The sequence below is a fragment of the Ornithorhynchus anatinus genome, chromosome 4 (assembly GCF_004115215.2).
Source record: "Ornithorhynchus anatinus isolate Pmale09 chromosome 4, mOrnAna1.pri.v4, whole genome shotgun sequence".
Classification (NCBI taxonomy): Eukaryota; Metazoa; Chordata; class Mammalia; order Monotremata; family Ornithorhynchidae; genus Ornithorhynchus; species Ornithorhynchus anatinus.
The window spans coordinates 93,843,936-93,858,730 of NC_041731.1; the positions used below are offsets into that span (position 1 = coordinate 93,843,936).

Sequence of the window (14,795 nt, forward strand, 5' to 3'; positions counted from 1 at the left end):
ATTGGATTGGAAGAAATACTTAGAGACCGTGATCCCCATGTGGGATGGGAACTGTGCCTGACCTGGTTAACCTGTATCCACCCCAACATTTACAACAGTGCTTGACACGTAGTGAGTGCTTAATACAATAATCAATGCTAAATAATAGTCATTAAAAATCATTTTTCATTAGTTTAAACATTTGATTGCTTTTAGATATATGGAATTAACTTACCTGAGCTCCAATTGCACTTGTTAGCTTGAAGATATACAAAACTATGTCCAAAAATGGCTGTCAAAAAAAAAAAGAATTATCAGCAAAACTTGATTATACTAAACCATCATACTGCCCAGTAATATCCACTGACAAATGAAAACATTCAGTTTACTACAGAGAAGTACTATAGAATTTTACAAAAAAAGAAGCGAGAGAATGAACCCAACCTTAAAAGAGTGGAACCATTTAACGAAGACAAGACTACTGTGTAGATGTATCTAGATCTCGTCTATCTAACTCACCGCCAACCCCTCTCCCTCATCCTGCCTCTGGCCAAAACTCTCTCCATCTTTATTGTCCGGCAGACCATCACTCCTCCATCTTCAAAGTCGTATTAAAATCACATCTCCTGCAAGAGGCCTTCCCCAACTAAGCCCTCAATTCCCCTAGTCCTTTTGCCTTCTGAGAAGTCATGGCACTATGATTTGTACCCTTAATTCGCCCCACCCTCAGCCCCACAGCACTTACATACACGTCCGTAATTTATTTTAACGTCTGCCTCTCCCTCTACACTGGAAGATCCCCACCTCTCCCTCTACAATGTAAGCTCCCTGTGTCCAGGGCACTTATCTACCAACTCTGTTGCACTGTACTCTCCCAAGCACTGTACGAGATAAGCCTACATCCATACAATCACACACAGATCTCTTTGGAGGTACTCAGTGATACATAGATATGCCCATGTGCACCTGATGCTCGTTGTGTTTAGCAATATCCTGGCTCTTTAGGGTCACTGGGAAATCTGGACTACTGCTTTAATCTAATAAACTGAGAAGCAGCATGGCTTGTGAGCCTCATGTGGGACAGGGACTGCGCTCAACCCGATTTGCTCGTATCCACCCCAGCAGCCCAGTGTGTTGTGTTATGCTATCTGTTTATTGTTATTTATTGTTGCATTGTACTCTCCCAAATGCTTAGTACAATGCTCTGCACACAGTAAGTGCTCAATAAATATGACTGAATGAAAGACTGAGGAACGGGCAAGGACCACAGTGAGTGGTGAATTGGGGAAGCTGTGGGGGTCTGTCTCTCCCGTGCCTAGCCGAGGCTCTCGGGGCAGGATGGAAAAACTCTAGCTGTACGGGGAACCGCTTAAGGGCGGTTCAACTGTACTGTCGGTCACTCAGTCAACTGTATTTATCGAGTGCTCACTATGCGCAGAGCCCTGTACCAAGTGTTTGGGAGAGTATAACAATAAACAGACACATCGCCTGCCCACTACGAACTTACCATCCAAAGAAGAAGACAGACATTAATATAAATAAAGGAATAACATACACGTGCATAAGTGCTGGCAAGTAGTTCTACTCCTTAAGCTCTTCTCTTCCTACCTACCTTAGTTTCCTCATCTGTAAAATGGGGATTAAATCTTACTCCTTCTACTTAGACTGTGAGCCCCATATAGGACACGGGACTGTGTCCAACCTGAATATCATATATCTATCCCAGTACAGTGCTTGGCACCTAACAAGCATTTATCAGCTATTATTAATATTATTACCTTCCCATTCCCCTAGATCAGGAAATTTGTTTCAGATCACACACTGGCCCTAGAGAGGAAGGTAGAATTTTTCTAATGAAGTTAATGGCACTTATGTATACATTTGTAATTTATTTTTGATATCAATGTCTGTCTCCCCCCATCTACACTGTACGCTCGTTGTGGGTAGGGAATGTGTCTGTTTATCATTGTACTGTACTCTCCCAAGCACTTAGTACTGTGGTCTGCACACAGTAAGTGCCCAATAAATATGATCAAACTGAATTGACACTTCATACAGTGAACTGAGGAATTAAACAAAAACACTTGAACACTAATTTTTTGCTCTTAAATACCTGCATGGAGTTCAACAATTGACAAGTTCTAAATATTGAAGTTCTTGAATAAGACTCACCTTGCTAAGGTTAGAATACAGGTCAACGACACTGTTACAAAATTTTTCTACATCTTGAGTAAGCAACTGGTCCGGATTAGCTATTCTGTTGTCTAGGTTGCCCATTTTATAATATGTGAAAGCTCTGAAATAGCAATATGAGAAATTTGATTTTAATCGACAAAAGTTTCACAATGCAACTGTACGAATTATTCCGAGAGCTAAACTAATGGCATCTTATAACATACAAAGCCAAAAATACAGCCCACGCTTACCATAAAAAAAAGATAGGCAAGTGACTACTTACTGTAGATATTCCTCATAGAGGTATTTGGTGAGTCTTACTCGGAAGCACAGTTTCAGTTCATTTAGCCCAAACTTCAAAAAGTTATTCACCAGAGAGATCTGAGGAATTACAAAAATACGTGATTGGCTTTACTTCATTTAGATCATTATCCACCCCAGAAAACCTTGTTCCTCTCACATCTGGTCTGTCCCCCAACATTTAACATTTAATGATGGGACAGTTAACTTGTTATGATGGGACAGTAACTTGAGACAGGTCACATTACATGAAATAAGTTTTTAGATTCAAATTTCCCTTACACTTTTTAAATGGAGTTTTGAATAAAGTCATCTATAACCGAAACACACGCTAAACCTGTGGGCCAGTCAATAATCTAACTTTGTTAGATTTGAGTTGGGATTTTACTTTGGCATATGATGCTAAATATCACGAATAATATCATGCACTTTAACTCCTCACCTCTTACTATCTTTCTTACTTTCCAAAATGGGCCAATCTATCACCTTTCCACAAGTCGTAAAGATAAGCTTCAGACACCTAAAATCTGATTTTTCTTCTCTTGACCTGTCACCTTTGAGCACTTCTGGAAGTTTGGACTTGATGCATTTAGAAAAAAATTGGAAAAAATAACACAACTGACTTTGACCAATCAGTGTGGCTTCCAGTCCCATATCTTTGGTTCTTTGCTCTGGCTGTTTTACACTTGCTTGCAATTAACACTTCTTGGGTTTGTAACTACTCAGGTTTCAATAGATTTCTTCTTTTAGTTTCAAAATGTACTAGTCACAGTGGTTGCCACGTAAAAGATGTCTGTATCTCATAGAAATAGCTCAATGAAATGCCCCAGATCGGAAAACGAATCTTCTTTTAAGTTCAGCTCTTAGACCGTAGTCTAAAATACACTTATCTCCACTCTAAAGTTGCCTAAATCAGAGTTTCTCACCAAGTCTGAATATGATTGAATTTTCTTTATCATCAGTTATGAGCGGAGAGCCTCCTTTAATCCACTTCAATATGTTCAAAAGGTGGATCTAAAGACCTTCTCCAAACTGGTTTGAACCACACCACTTTCTAGAAAGCTACTTCCCTTACGCTTCTGTGACACTGCCTGAAAACCACCACACTTAATTTTCTTGTAAAAAAAAAAAGGTTAAAAAAACCCAACGGTTTTTATAATCATTTTTAGCAAACCAGTATGTGTGTTTCTTTTTTTAAAGAAATGCAAATTTTAATGAATTGCACTTACAAGAGGCATGGCAGCGATGAAGTTGAACAAATATTTCTTGAAATCTTTTCTGCTGCGACCAATGATACCACTGCAAACCACCACATGCAAAGGGTTAGTTGCAATTGAAGCAAATGCAAAACTTCATACTAAACGATCACTCTGTGGTGCTAAATTTACTAGACTACAGAGATGTCAACACGTAAAAGTTCCTGCTTTTCCTTAGTACACCAGGACTCCAAATGTTTGAGGTTTTGTTTAGACAGCTTTCCAGGAGTCACGTTTCCCAAAGGGACAACAACTGTCTAAGGGCATAGGCAAGGTTATATTAGGCAAAGGATCATCTAGTCTGAGGAAAACAAGAGCAAATAGGTATAGTATCAAAGATATAGAGTCGATCTAGGGGAGATTTACCAATTGAAGATACTGAACGCGGCACTGGATTACCTGCTTTGAAAGCTTGAAAAAGCAAAGATTCTCATCTCTTTGGAGCGATTTCGGCATGGTGCCTAAATCACGGTGAGAGTAATAAGGGGAATACACTACGGATCATCTCAAACTCTTCCAGGCCTATGATTCTACGAACTGCTTCTCCTGATGATCCCGGTCAATTAACAGGACAATTAGGGGTATTTTTAAGACTGAAAACCACCGCAAATAATTTTCTCATAAAAAAGGTAAAAGGAAAAAAAAAACAGCGGAGGGTGGCAATTTAGGGAGAATGGACTCCTGAAGTTAGCCACGTTCACTCAATTCTAGTGCAGCTTTGGGCATACCATTTAAGATATTAACAGTATTCATTTATGCGACAGAAGACTATCACAAACTCCCGAAACCATGAATGATGATCAACCGTATACAGCCTCAAAACAAATACGGTTCTTGCTACAGGCCACTCAAATCTTAACAAGGAGACACACATGAACCCTGGCTCCTCTACGGCCCCGGACGCCTGGGGCCCAGAAAAAGACAGGGTGCTCCTAGCTTCTTTGTCTTCATTATGCCACAAGACACACCAGACTCCGGATTTACCCTATGTGTGAGCACGCGTGGTGCAGAGAAATGCTCTTTCTTTATCAATAACAATAACAACAATAAATAGGGTATTTGTTAAGCGCACACTATGTGCCAGGGACTGTACTAAGCACTGGGTACAAGCAAATCCAGTTGGATACAGTCCCATGTGGGGCTCACGGTCTCAATCCCCATTTTACAAATGAGGGATATGAGGCACAGAGGAGTTACATGACTTGCCCAAGGTCACAGAGCTGACAAGTGGCAGAGCCGGGATTAGAACATGACTCATAAAAATAAAAATAAACACCACAGTAGTTAAGATCCTGGGGCCCACTAGGAAAGTGAACAAGTCCATTAGAATACTGTGGCCGTTGAGTTACTAATGTCCTAAATGAAGCTCTGCACTCTGCACGGTATTACGTTAAATCGCTCCCTCTACATTTTTAGGCCAGCTTCTTATGGAAGCAGTGTGGCCTAGTGGATAGAGCACGGGCCCGGGAGTCAGAAGGACCTGGGTTCTAATCCCAGCTCTACCACATGTGTGCTGTGTGACCTTGGGCAAGTCAATTCCCTTCTCTGGGCCTCAGTTACCTCATTTGTAAAATGGGTATTAAAACTGTGAAATCAATTGGGACAGGGATTATGTCCCACCTGATTACCCGGTATCCACCGCAGCACTTAGAACAGTGCTTGACAGTGCTTAACCAATACCACAACTATTATTATTATTACCAGGATATCAGTAGCATGGCATTCTAACAAGAATAACGATTTCCCTAGTAGCAAAAAATTAAGCGACTTATACTGGCAGGAAAATTCAAGGGAGACCTCTAAATTTTCATATTGCTCTTGAAAAATGAAAAAAAGCCTTACATGGAGGACAGATACGCTGGAGAGCGGAAGTGCAGTGGAAAGCCACAGAACAACATTCTTTACCTCCCTAAGAACACTAACGGCTAAGATCAGGAGACTGAGACTGCTGCAAGAAACAAAACGTTTTGGCTGCAATAGTTGAAACGAAACAAATTTCAAGTGAAAAGCCAAGAGCTTTAGTACTGCCCAAGCCGTGAAGCACACAGAATTACAGAAGTGGGACATGTGCATGCTATTTTTCAGCAATGGTTTACCATTGGAGAGGCAGCTATAAACTTAAAAAAGTGTTTCTTGAACAGTGTCTTATTTCTGCTTATGATTCCACTGGAAAAGAGAAAAAGATAGAATGATGTTTTTTAAAAATTAACTTCTAAAAGAAAGAAATGCTGAGCATTTTCCATATTCATATAAACTTAAAAAACATATTTGGCATTTTCTTTTAAAAGTCCATTAATCTCTAATGTGCTTAAAAAAAGAAAGGACTTGAGAAGCAGCATGTCCTAGAGGAAAGAGAACAGGCCTGGGAGTCGGAGGACCTGGATTCTAATCCCAGTTCTGCCAATTTCTTGCTGTGTGACCTTAGGCAAGTCACTTGTCTATGAGCCCCATGCGGAGCAGGGACTTTGTCCAACCTGATTGACTGTCTCTATCCCAGAGCTTAGAACAGTGCCTGATTTGTAGTAAGAACTTAAATACCATAAAAAAACATAATCCCATATTAAATTATTTTCCAATGACAATGGACTCTGGTCATACATCATAGTTTAAGCCTTCTGAAATATGTAACTATAAAATCAGTGTGTAAAAGGAATGAATTAGATGTGCTACATCTTAACTGCAAAGCCACAGAAAAAAATGAAATCTACTACACTAAGTCAAAGAAATACTGAGTGCTATCAAAATTGAAAACTTCCAAGGTCTTAGTACACTGCTTTGCACAACGTAAGCACTCAATAAATACAGCTGAATTGAATTGAGAAATAAAAGGGAAACGACCTCAATTATTTAAACAGAGGGGAAGCATCTAAATTCTTCAAGAATACAGGGAATTAGTTTCAGGTTGTTTTTAAAACATATCCAGTCCAATTCTTCCCCAATGCCTAAATTTACTCCTTTGGAAGGAGTATGAATTAATTCAAATTCTAGGGAGCCATTTAAATACTGCAACGTGGCTTAGTGGAAAGAGCCCAGGCTTGGGAGTCAGAGGTCGTGGGTTCTAATCTCTGCTCAGTCACTTGTCAGCTGTGTTACTGTAAGCAAGTCACTTAACTTCTCTGCGCCTCAAAATACCTCATCTGTAAAATGGGGATTAAGACAGTGAGTCCCACATGGGACAACTTGATCACTTTTGTATCTATCTCAGCACTTAGAACAATGCTTGGCACATAGTAAGGGCTTAACAAATACCACCATTATTATTATTATTATTATATGCATGGAACCTAATGACCTGTAAGAATACATGTTCTCCCCGACTTGTCTTTCTTACTTTCAGAGAGTAATTTTAGCCTGAGAAATTGGGCTCGCTACTTTGAAAAGATAGCATGCACATTCTGCATTAATGAAATTTTCAGAGGACATTTGGAAAATATTGCGAATGCCAAGGAAAGGCAGAAACCACAACACTAAGCAGCAGTTTGAGTTTTGTTAAGGGAAAAGACAAAGTTCAACCTGCATAACACAAAGAGGAAAAGAATCATCCAAAAGTTCACCTTCAAGTGAAAGACATTAAAGGAGACAGTTTATTAAATGAGTCTGCAATTTGCTACAGATGCAGAAATGGACAGTTCTGGGACAGAGCAAGAAGGTGGTTTTAGGCACACAATTCTGTTGACAGAAGGCCAGGAATCCTTCAGTAAGTAGCAGAAAGTAATTTACACTTGAAGATGTTTAGAAAACATAAAAAACAATACTCAGAAAAATCCCTTTTCAAGGACTAAGAGCTATCTGTATTAGTCCGAATAGCAAAATTGAATACTTGGGAACTGAAGCTATTCCCCACAGGTATAAATTAAGAAATTGCATTAAAGTTGAAAAATTGAGAAACTCATGCCTGAAATAATAGGCTTTATCAAATAATAGTCCATGAAAAAGCTGTTGCTCTTTAGACATTTAAATCCAGCCTATAAAACATAGAGGAAAGAGAAGCAGTGTGGCCTCATGTTTGTTTATTTTATTGTTTTATGGTATTTCTAAAGTGCTTATTATGCATCAAACACTGTTTTAAGCTCTGGGGTGCATACAAGTTTATCGGGTTGGACAGAGTACGGTCTAGTGGATAAAGCCCCGGCCTGGGAGTCAGAAGGACCTGGGTTCTAATCCCTGTTTCGCCACTTGTCTGCTGTGTGACCTTGGGCAAGACTTCTCTGAGCCTCAGTACCTCATCTGTAAAATGGAGATCAAAACAGTGAGCTCTATATGGGACAGGGACTGTGTCCACCCTGATCAACTTGTATCTATCCCAGGACTTAGTTCAGTGCCTGGCATATAGTAAGCATTTAATAAACACCATTTAAAAAAAAAAGACTCCAGCACTGGCAGATAGGTCATTTCAATCCTTAATTTCTAAGATAACTTAATTCAAAATTATCTTGTAAAATATATTTTTTTGCAAATGATGAAAGTATACATAATAACGACTTCAAAATATAAAGGGGGGTTTTTTTAGAATAAGGTGAATTGGCTAAGATTTTATTTTTGAGTGATAACTATTTCCTTAAGGAGTAATAATTATGGCAATTATTACACTCTTAATATAAGCTAGGCTCTCGGGAAGTTATAAGGTAATGAGCTCAGACAAGACCCTTGTCCAAAATAAGGGACTCACAGCAAATCTTATCCCCATTTCAGAGATGAGGAAACTGAGGCCGAGAGAGGTTAAGTGACTTGCCCAAAGTCACACAGCAGACAAGTGGCAGAACCGGGATTAGAACCCAGGTCCTTTTGACTCCCAAGTCAGTCACAGAGTTGGGATTTCTAATCCCTAATTATGGCATTTAAGAGCTCACTAAGTGTCAAGCACGATCATCATTATTATTATTATGGTATTCGTTAAGCACTTACTACGTGTCAAGCAGTGTTCTAAGCACTGAGACAGAGACAAGTTAAGCAGTTTGAACAGTCCCTATCCCACATGGGGCTCCCATTCTAAGGAGGGAGACTGAATAAGGAGCAGGAAGGTCTTCCCAACAGACCAAAAGATACTTTGCATCTTATCGAGTTGTCACCCGTGACCTTGTGATCTTTTATCCCATTTAACGCAGGAAAATCAACTGTAGCTTGGAACCCTGAATTCATCTTTTGAAAATGAAAAGCAACACCAAAACGGGTCAGAGCAATGTTTCGGCTAGCCCGATATTCATATTCTCATTCTCTTTCTCGCTCTTCCCCCTTCCTACCCTCCCAGGCTTAGGACAGAGCAGACATCTCTCTCATCTCTACCCGGCCCCAGGCTAGGGATCCTTTTGCCTAATTGGTGGTGCAAAATTAGTGGCCTGGGCCATGGAGGGCAACTGCCCGGCACCGGCCCCAAACCAGGTTGGGACGTCCTGGCCTGGGCTGGGGCTGACCAAAAGACATTTTGTTCTAGAGGCCATGTCAAGCTCACCTAGGGAGCGGTGTATCTTTTTTTGTTGTTTGTTCTTTTAATGGAATTTATTATGCGCTTATTATGTGCCAGGCACTAAGTGCTGGGGTAGATACAAGATAATCTGGTTGGACACAGTCCCTGTCCCACCTGGGGCTCACAATGTTAATCCCCATTTTATAGATGAGCTAACTGAGGCACCGAGAAGCAAAGTGATTTGCCCAAGGGCACAGAGCAGATGAGTGGCAGAGCCGGAATTAGAATTAGGTCCTTTTGACTCCCAGTACTGTGCTCTATCCACTGAACCGCACTGCTTCCCATTGTGCTTGTTGTAATAATAATAATAATGATGATGGTATTTGCTAAGCGCTTACTATGTGCAGAGCATTGTTCTAAGTGTTGGGGTAAATACCAGGTAATCAGGTTGTCCCATGTGGGGCTCACAGTCTTCATCCCCATTTTACAGATGAGGGAACTGAGGGCCGGAGAAGTTAAGTGACTTGGCTGAAGTCACACAGCTGACAAGTGGCAGAGTGGGGATTTGAACCCATGACCTCTGACTCCCAAGCCCGGGCTCTTTCCACTAAGCCACGCTGCTTCTCGTGTTGTGTGCTTAGCATTGCACCCATGCCAATCTACCACTCTTGAGCGCCTCCAGCTCCCACTGGGGCCATCGCTGAGGCTGAATTGGGGTGTTTGTGAAGTCCCTTTTGCCCTGCCAACGCCAGTTCGGGGCTGGGGCAGAGGGAGAGATGTCTCTCTTTCTCTGTCCGGCAACGCGCTGGGACCTGTTTTTTTGGGCCAAGGCTGTGGTGTTTCTTCCCCCAACATCTTCCTCTTTGATTTCTTCTTCCTCTCTGGGTCCTAAATCCTCTCTCATCTCCTGTGTCTCTCTCATTCTTTCGCCTCTTATTTTCCTGTACCTCTTTCTCTAGGTTTGTCTCTGTCTTCATTTTCCTTTCTCTGAGTCTGTTTCCTAGTCAGTCAGTCAACAGTATTTACTGAGCACTTACTGTGTGAGGAGATCTTGGGAGAGTACAATATAACAGTAGAACAAACACATTCCCTGCCCACAAGGAGCTTACAGTCCAGAAGGGGAGACAGGTATTAATATAAATAAATTATAGTCCCTGGGAGCCCCAGCCCACCTTCATCACTGGGCGCAAAATGAAAACCGGAAGCTTATACTACTCAGAGCCGAGCTAACGGGATAGCACAGGTGTACATGAGACAGAGATATAACAGCGGAAGTTTAACGGAAAAGTACCTTTCAATGAGGGTTCCATTTTGAATCATCCAAACATCACAATAGGTGCGAGATACCAGCATAGCAGCAATAAGTAACAAATAACCTGTCTAGTAGAAAACATTTTAATTAAACTGAATGAAACCTGTTCATTTAGGCATTCAAATACAATTTTTAAAAGTCTTCTTGAGAGACCAAAAGAAGGGCAGTGTGAAGTTTCCAAAATCACTTTTTTTATGGCAAAGATGGCAATCAGTCTTTCTCCAAAATCCCTTTGCACTCTATTTCATCTACCTACTGTTACCAGCTAATCATTCCAGACCTTTCTTGGCTAATATTTTTACCAAAAAGAAATCTATGTTTTGCCTACTACCTACTGCCCTGAAAAGGAACACAGCTGTAGCTGGGTCTTGAATAAGTTTGTACCACAGATTTTAAGAGAAATTTTCAACAAAATATAAGGCTGCACTTATTAAGATGTGATTTCGACCCTTGACTCTGTCCTAAATCAGTTCAGCTGGGTTCATAATACCTGGGGCATAAAGGAGCAAGTTTTTGGTTTTTGACTTCTATGCGAGGCTCTATTATAACGTAAAAGTAATATTTCCAAAGTTCAGTTTCTGAGCTGAACTTTTTTTTAAAATCTATCGATCTTTTACCATGCCTACCCCAATCTGGAATCTACATACTATACATTCAGAATTTATTATAATCAACCAATTTTTTTTATTGAATGCTTACTGGATGCTGAGCACTGTACAAGTAAATGAGTTGGTAAACACGATGTCTGCGTTCAGAAGTCTAGCTGGGGAGACAGACGTTAAAATAAACGACGATGGGGAAAGCAGAAGAGTATAAGGATATGTATGTAAGTGCTGGGGTGGTCGGGTGAATATCAAACTGCTTAGGGAGTACAGATCGCAGCACAGAGGCAAGCAGCTGGGAGGGAGAATTCAGTGAGAAGATGAGATGTTAGTCAGGGAAGCCTTCTTGGAGGAGACAGGTTTTTTAATGGGGGTTTTATAGATAGAGTAGTAGTTTGTTGGATATGTTGTAGTGTACTCTCCCAAGTGTTTAGTACAGTGCACTGCACACGACAAGCGCTCAAAAAAATAAAATTGACTGACATATACCAATCAATCGTACTTACTGACCACTTAGTATGTGCTGAGTACTGTACTATGCGCTTCGGGGAGTACAATACAACAGAATTAGCAGACACGTTCCCTGCCCGTAACGAGCTTAGAGTCTAAAGGATATAAAGAGAGAGGGAGTCTCAGGGAGGATGTGAGCAAGGGGTCAATGATTAGAGTCTAGATCGAGGTACAGTGAGTAGGTTGGTGTTTGTGGTTGTATTGTGCTCTCCCAAGTGCTTAGTACAGTGCTTTGCTCACATTGAGCGCTCAATAAATACAATTGAATGAATGGTGTTAGAGGAGTAAAGTGTGCTGGCTTAGTAGTAGTGGGAGAGGAGTAAATCGAATGCCTCAGAGCTGGTGGCAAGGAATTTCTGTCTGATGTGGAGAATAGCATGTAGTTCGACAGGAAGGAGGGTGGCTGGTTACGAGAAAAATCCCATGCACATGCAGGAGTTTATGAATAATCAGTTCCTTTCCACTCCACTTGGTGCAGGGAGAGAGGTACCTCAGGCAACTTTGGAGAGGAACTGCAGGGCAGCTAGGAGGAAACTGAGAAACAGCATTGCCTAGTTGATAGAGCTCAGGGCTGGGGGTCAGAAGGACCTGAGTTTTAACCCCAGCTCCATCACTTGTCTGCTGAGTGACCTTGGGCAAGTCACTTCACTTCAATGGGCCTCAAGTACCTCATCTGTAAAATGGGGATTAAGACCGGAAGCCCCGTGTGGGGCATGGACGGTGTCCAACCTGATTATTTTGTATCTACTCCAGTGCTTAGAATAGCTCCTGGCACATAGTAAGCACTTAATACAAATATTCTTCTTCTTATTATTATTATACTAGAGTCCAGTCAGGAGACCACGGGGAAATTGAAGGGAATGGAGGTTTGGGGGTACTGGATCCAGAGGATAGCATCTGTTAAATTACATGTTCACTCAATGAATGGCATTTATTGAGTGCTTACTATGTGTAGAGCACTGTACTAAGCACTTGGGAGAGTATAATACAACACAATTCTCAGGCACACTCCCTGCCCTTAATGAGCTTATAGGCTACAGGGGGAGGTAGACTTTCATATGAATAAATAATTTATAATATATAATGTCCTTATGCTAATTAAGAGACATGCACAGGGACCTGCAGCCTTGCCTGTAGCAATCCAACCTGGCATTCATTCATTCATTCATTCAATAGTATTTATTGAGCATTTACTATGTGCAGAGCACTGTACTACGCGTTTGGAATGTACAAATCAAGAACGGACTGAGTTGAGAGGACAAAATGCCAGTTATAACTCCCGTTTCCTGAGAAATGAAAATGACTGGGAATACTGGGAATACTAGGGCTATTAGTGAGCAGAATCAGATCCAATTTTGATTTTTTTTTTGTCAAAACGTCAATCAATTGTCAAATCAATTGATTTATCAATCAGTCACTGCAGACCCACTATTTGAGTGCTGTTGCGGATAAAATACCTTGGTGGCTGTTACCCGGCCTTATACCAAGCACTCCTAAGATTTACACTGCGTGGGTTAAACAAAGTTCCTCCCCTCAGTGTTCACAAACCTCACGGTACATATTTGCCTCTCTTTACTTTTCCCAGTACCACCTGAATTTCTTTCTTCTCAGGCCTAAGAGGTCTTTACGCAGAACTTTTCTGTGATGATTTCTCCAAAGGTTTAAGCCGATTTGTCATGCTGAAAAGAACCTATAGAGAACTAAGCTCTTGTGCATTCTCTAGGAGGCCAAGAAAACAATAAAGGGAGAATCAGTAAGATTAACCAGATTTTCTCTCTTGGCCAATTTGCCTCTTCAAAACCCCAGTAGTTTCAGATAACAGGGTGTGGTTTGTGTATTCTAAGAATTTTTTTTTAGTCAGCTGCATTTGTCCGGCCCCATTAGTTTCATTTTATCTCATATTTTTAATGGTATTTATCCTCCATGACAAGCACTATGTGACAAGTGCTGGGATATATGCAAGATAATCAGGCTGGACACAGTCCCTGTCCCACATGGGGCTCACAGTCTAAATTAGAGGGAGCAGAATTTAATTCCCATTTTACAGATGAGGAAATTGAGGCACAAGGAAATGAAGTAATGGGTACAGCACGGGCCTGGGAGTCAGAAGGACCTGGGTTGTAATCCCTTCTCCGTCACTTATGTGCTATGTGACTTGGGCAAGTCACTAAGCTTCTCTGTGTCTCAGTTATCTCAGCTGTAAAATGGGGATTCATATTGTGAGCCCCATGTGGGACATGGACTGTGCCCAACCTGATTAGCTAGTATCTACCCCAGGGCTTACTACAGTGCCTGGCACATACTGAGTGCTTAACAAATACCATTTTCTTAAAAAAAAAAAGGAGGAGAAAAAAAAGTAATTGCCCAAGGTCACATAGCAGACATGTGGCACAACTGTGATTAGAATCCAGGTCCTCTGATTCCCAGGTCCGTGCTCTCTGCATTAACAACTTCTCCGCGATCTCCTCCTTCCTTTGCCTCTCTATAGATTACCAGGAATTTAAAATTCTCATCTGTTCTCCATCTAGAGGTATTCCATAGAAAATACGTAATTTGTCCTAATCTCTCAGATCAATAAAATTGAGAAACCTACTAACTTCATTTTTCAAAAAATAGCAAAGACTAAAAACGAGAGCAAGCAGGAATTGGTAACAATTAAATTTTATGATATAACTTTCCGAGCTGTGTTCAATTACTAAAAAGATGGATTAAACTTTAACCTGATAGCTAAGAACAAGACTTACCTCTTTACAGAACATCCGGGGGACCATGATTTTCAGGATTTGCCTGATCCTTGAAAAGAACACTTTGTCCACCATAGCTCGCTCCTTCTTTCCCTCTTTCTGCATAATAAATTTGAGAAATAAATTTAAAATGAAGCTTTCTTGGTGATGTCAAACAAATACTGATCACAAAAAGAGAAAAATGTGCCGTTTTCTCTGTCCAAGTTAATACATCAATCCCTCACAACAATAACAAACTGAGAGAGTTACTCTGGTTCCCTAAAAAAATAAGTGAGCTGAGTACAACTACAAACTTCTCAGTACAGGCTAAATCTTGGAAACTGGGGAAATGGTAAAAAAAAAAACAAAACAAAACATCAATAGAACAAATTTTTCATGGCACTGATCAATATGTAAAAGCACAGTAAGTGGAATATTTATAGATTCATATTCCTTCTGCAGAAGTTAACACCCTTTCCTGAGCTGTCCTTAGTAATGATAACTGGCCCCAAACAAGAAAATACATGTTGTGAA

At 40.7% G+C, this 14,795-nt stretch overlaps 1 protein-coding gene across 2 annotated transcripts in view; it reads right to left on the reverse strand.

Annotated features, from left to right (window-relative positions):
• Positions 1–14,795, reverse strand: part of ABCD3 (ATP binding cassette subfamily D member 3) — an 89,970-nt gene that overhangs the window by 34,794 nt on the left and 40,381 nt on the right. For both annotated transcript variants that reach the window (XM_029062864.2, XM_029062865.1), the window contains exons 3-8: positions 14,283–14,381; positions 10,406–10,494; positions 3,684–3,753; positions 2,438–2,535; positions 2,152–2,275; positions 215–271 (exon numbers count right to left, since the gene is read on the reverse strand). In XM_029062864.2, the coding sequence (XP_028918697.1) occupies positions 215–271; positions 2,152–2,275; positions 2,438–2,535; positions 3,684–3,753; positions 10,406–10,494; positions 14,283–14,381 (537 nt within the window). The remainder of the gene's footprint in view (positions 1–214; positions 272–2,151; positions 2,276–2,437; positions 2,536–3,683; positions 3,754–10,405; positions 10,495–14,282; positions 14,382–14,795) is intronic.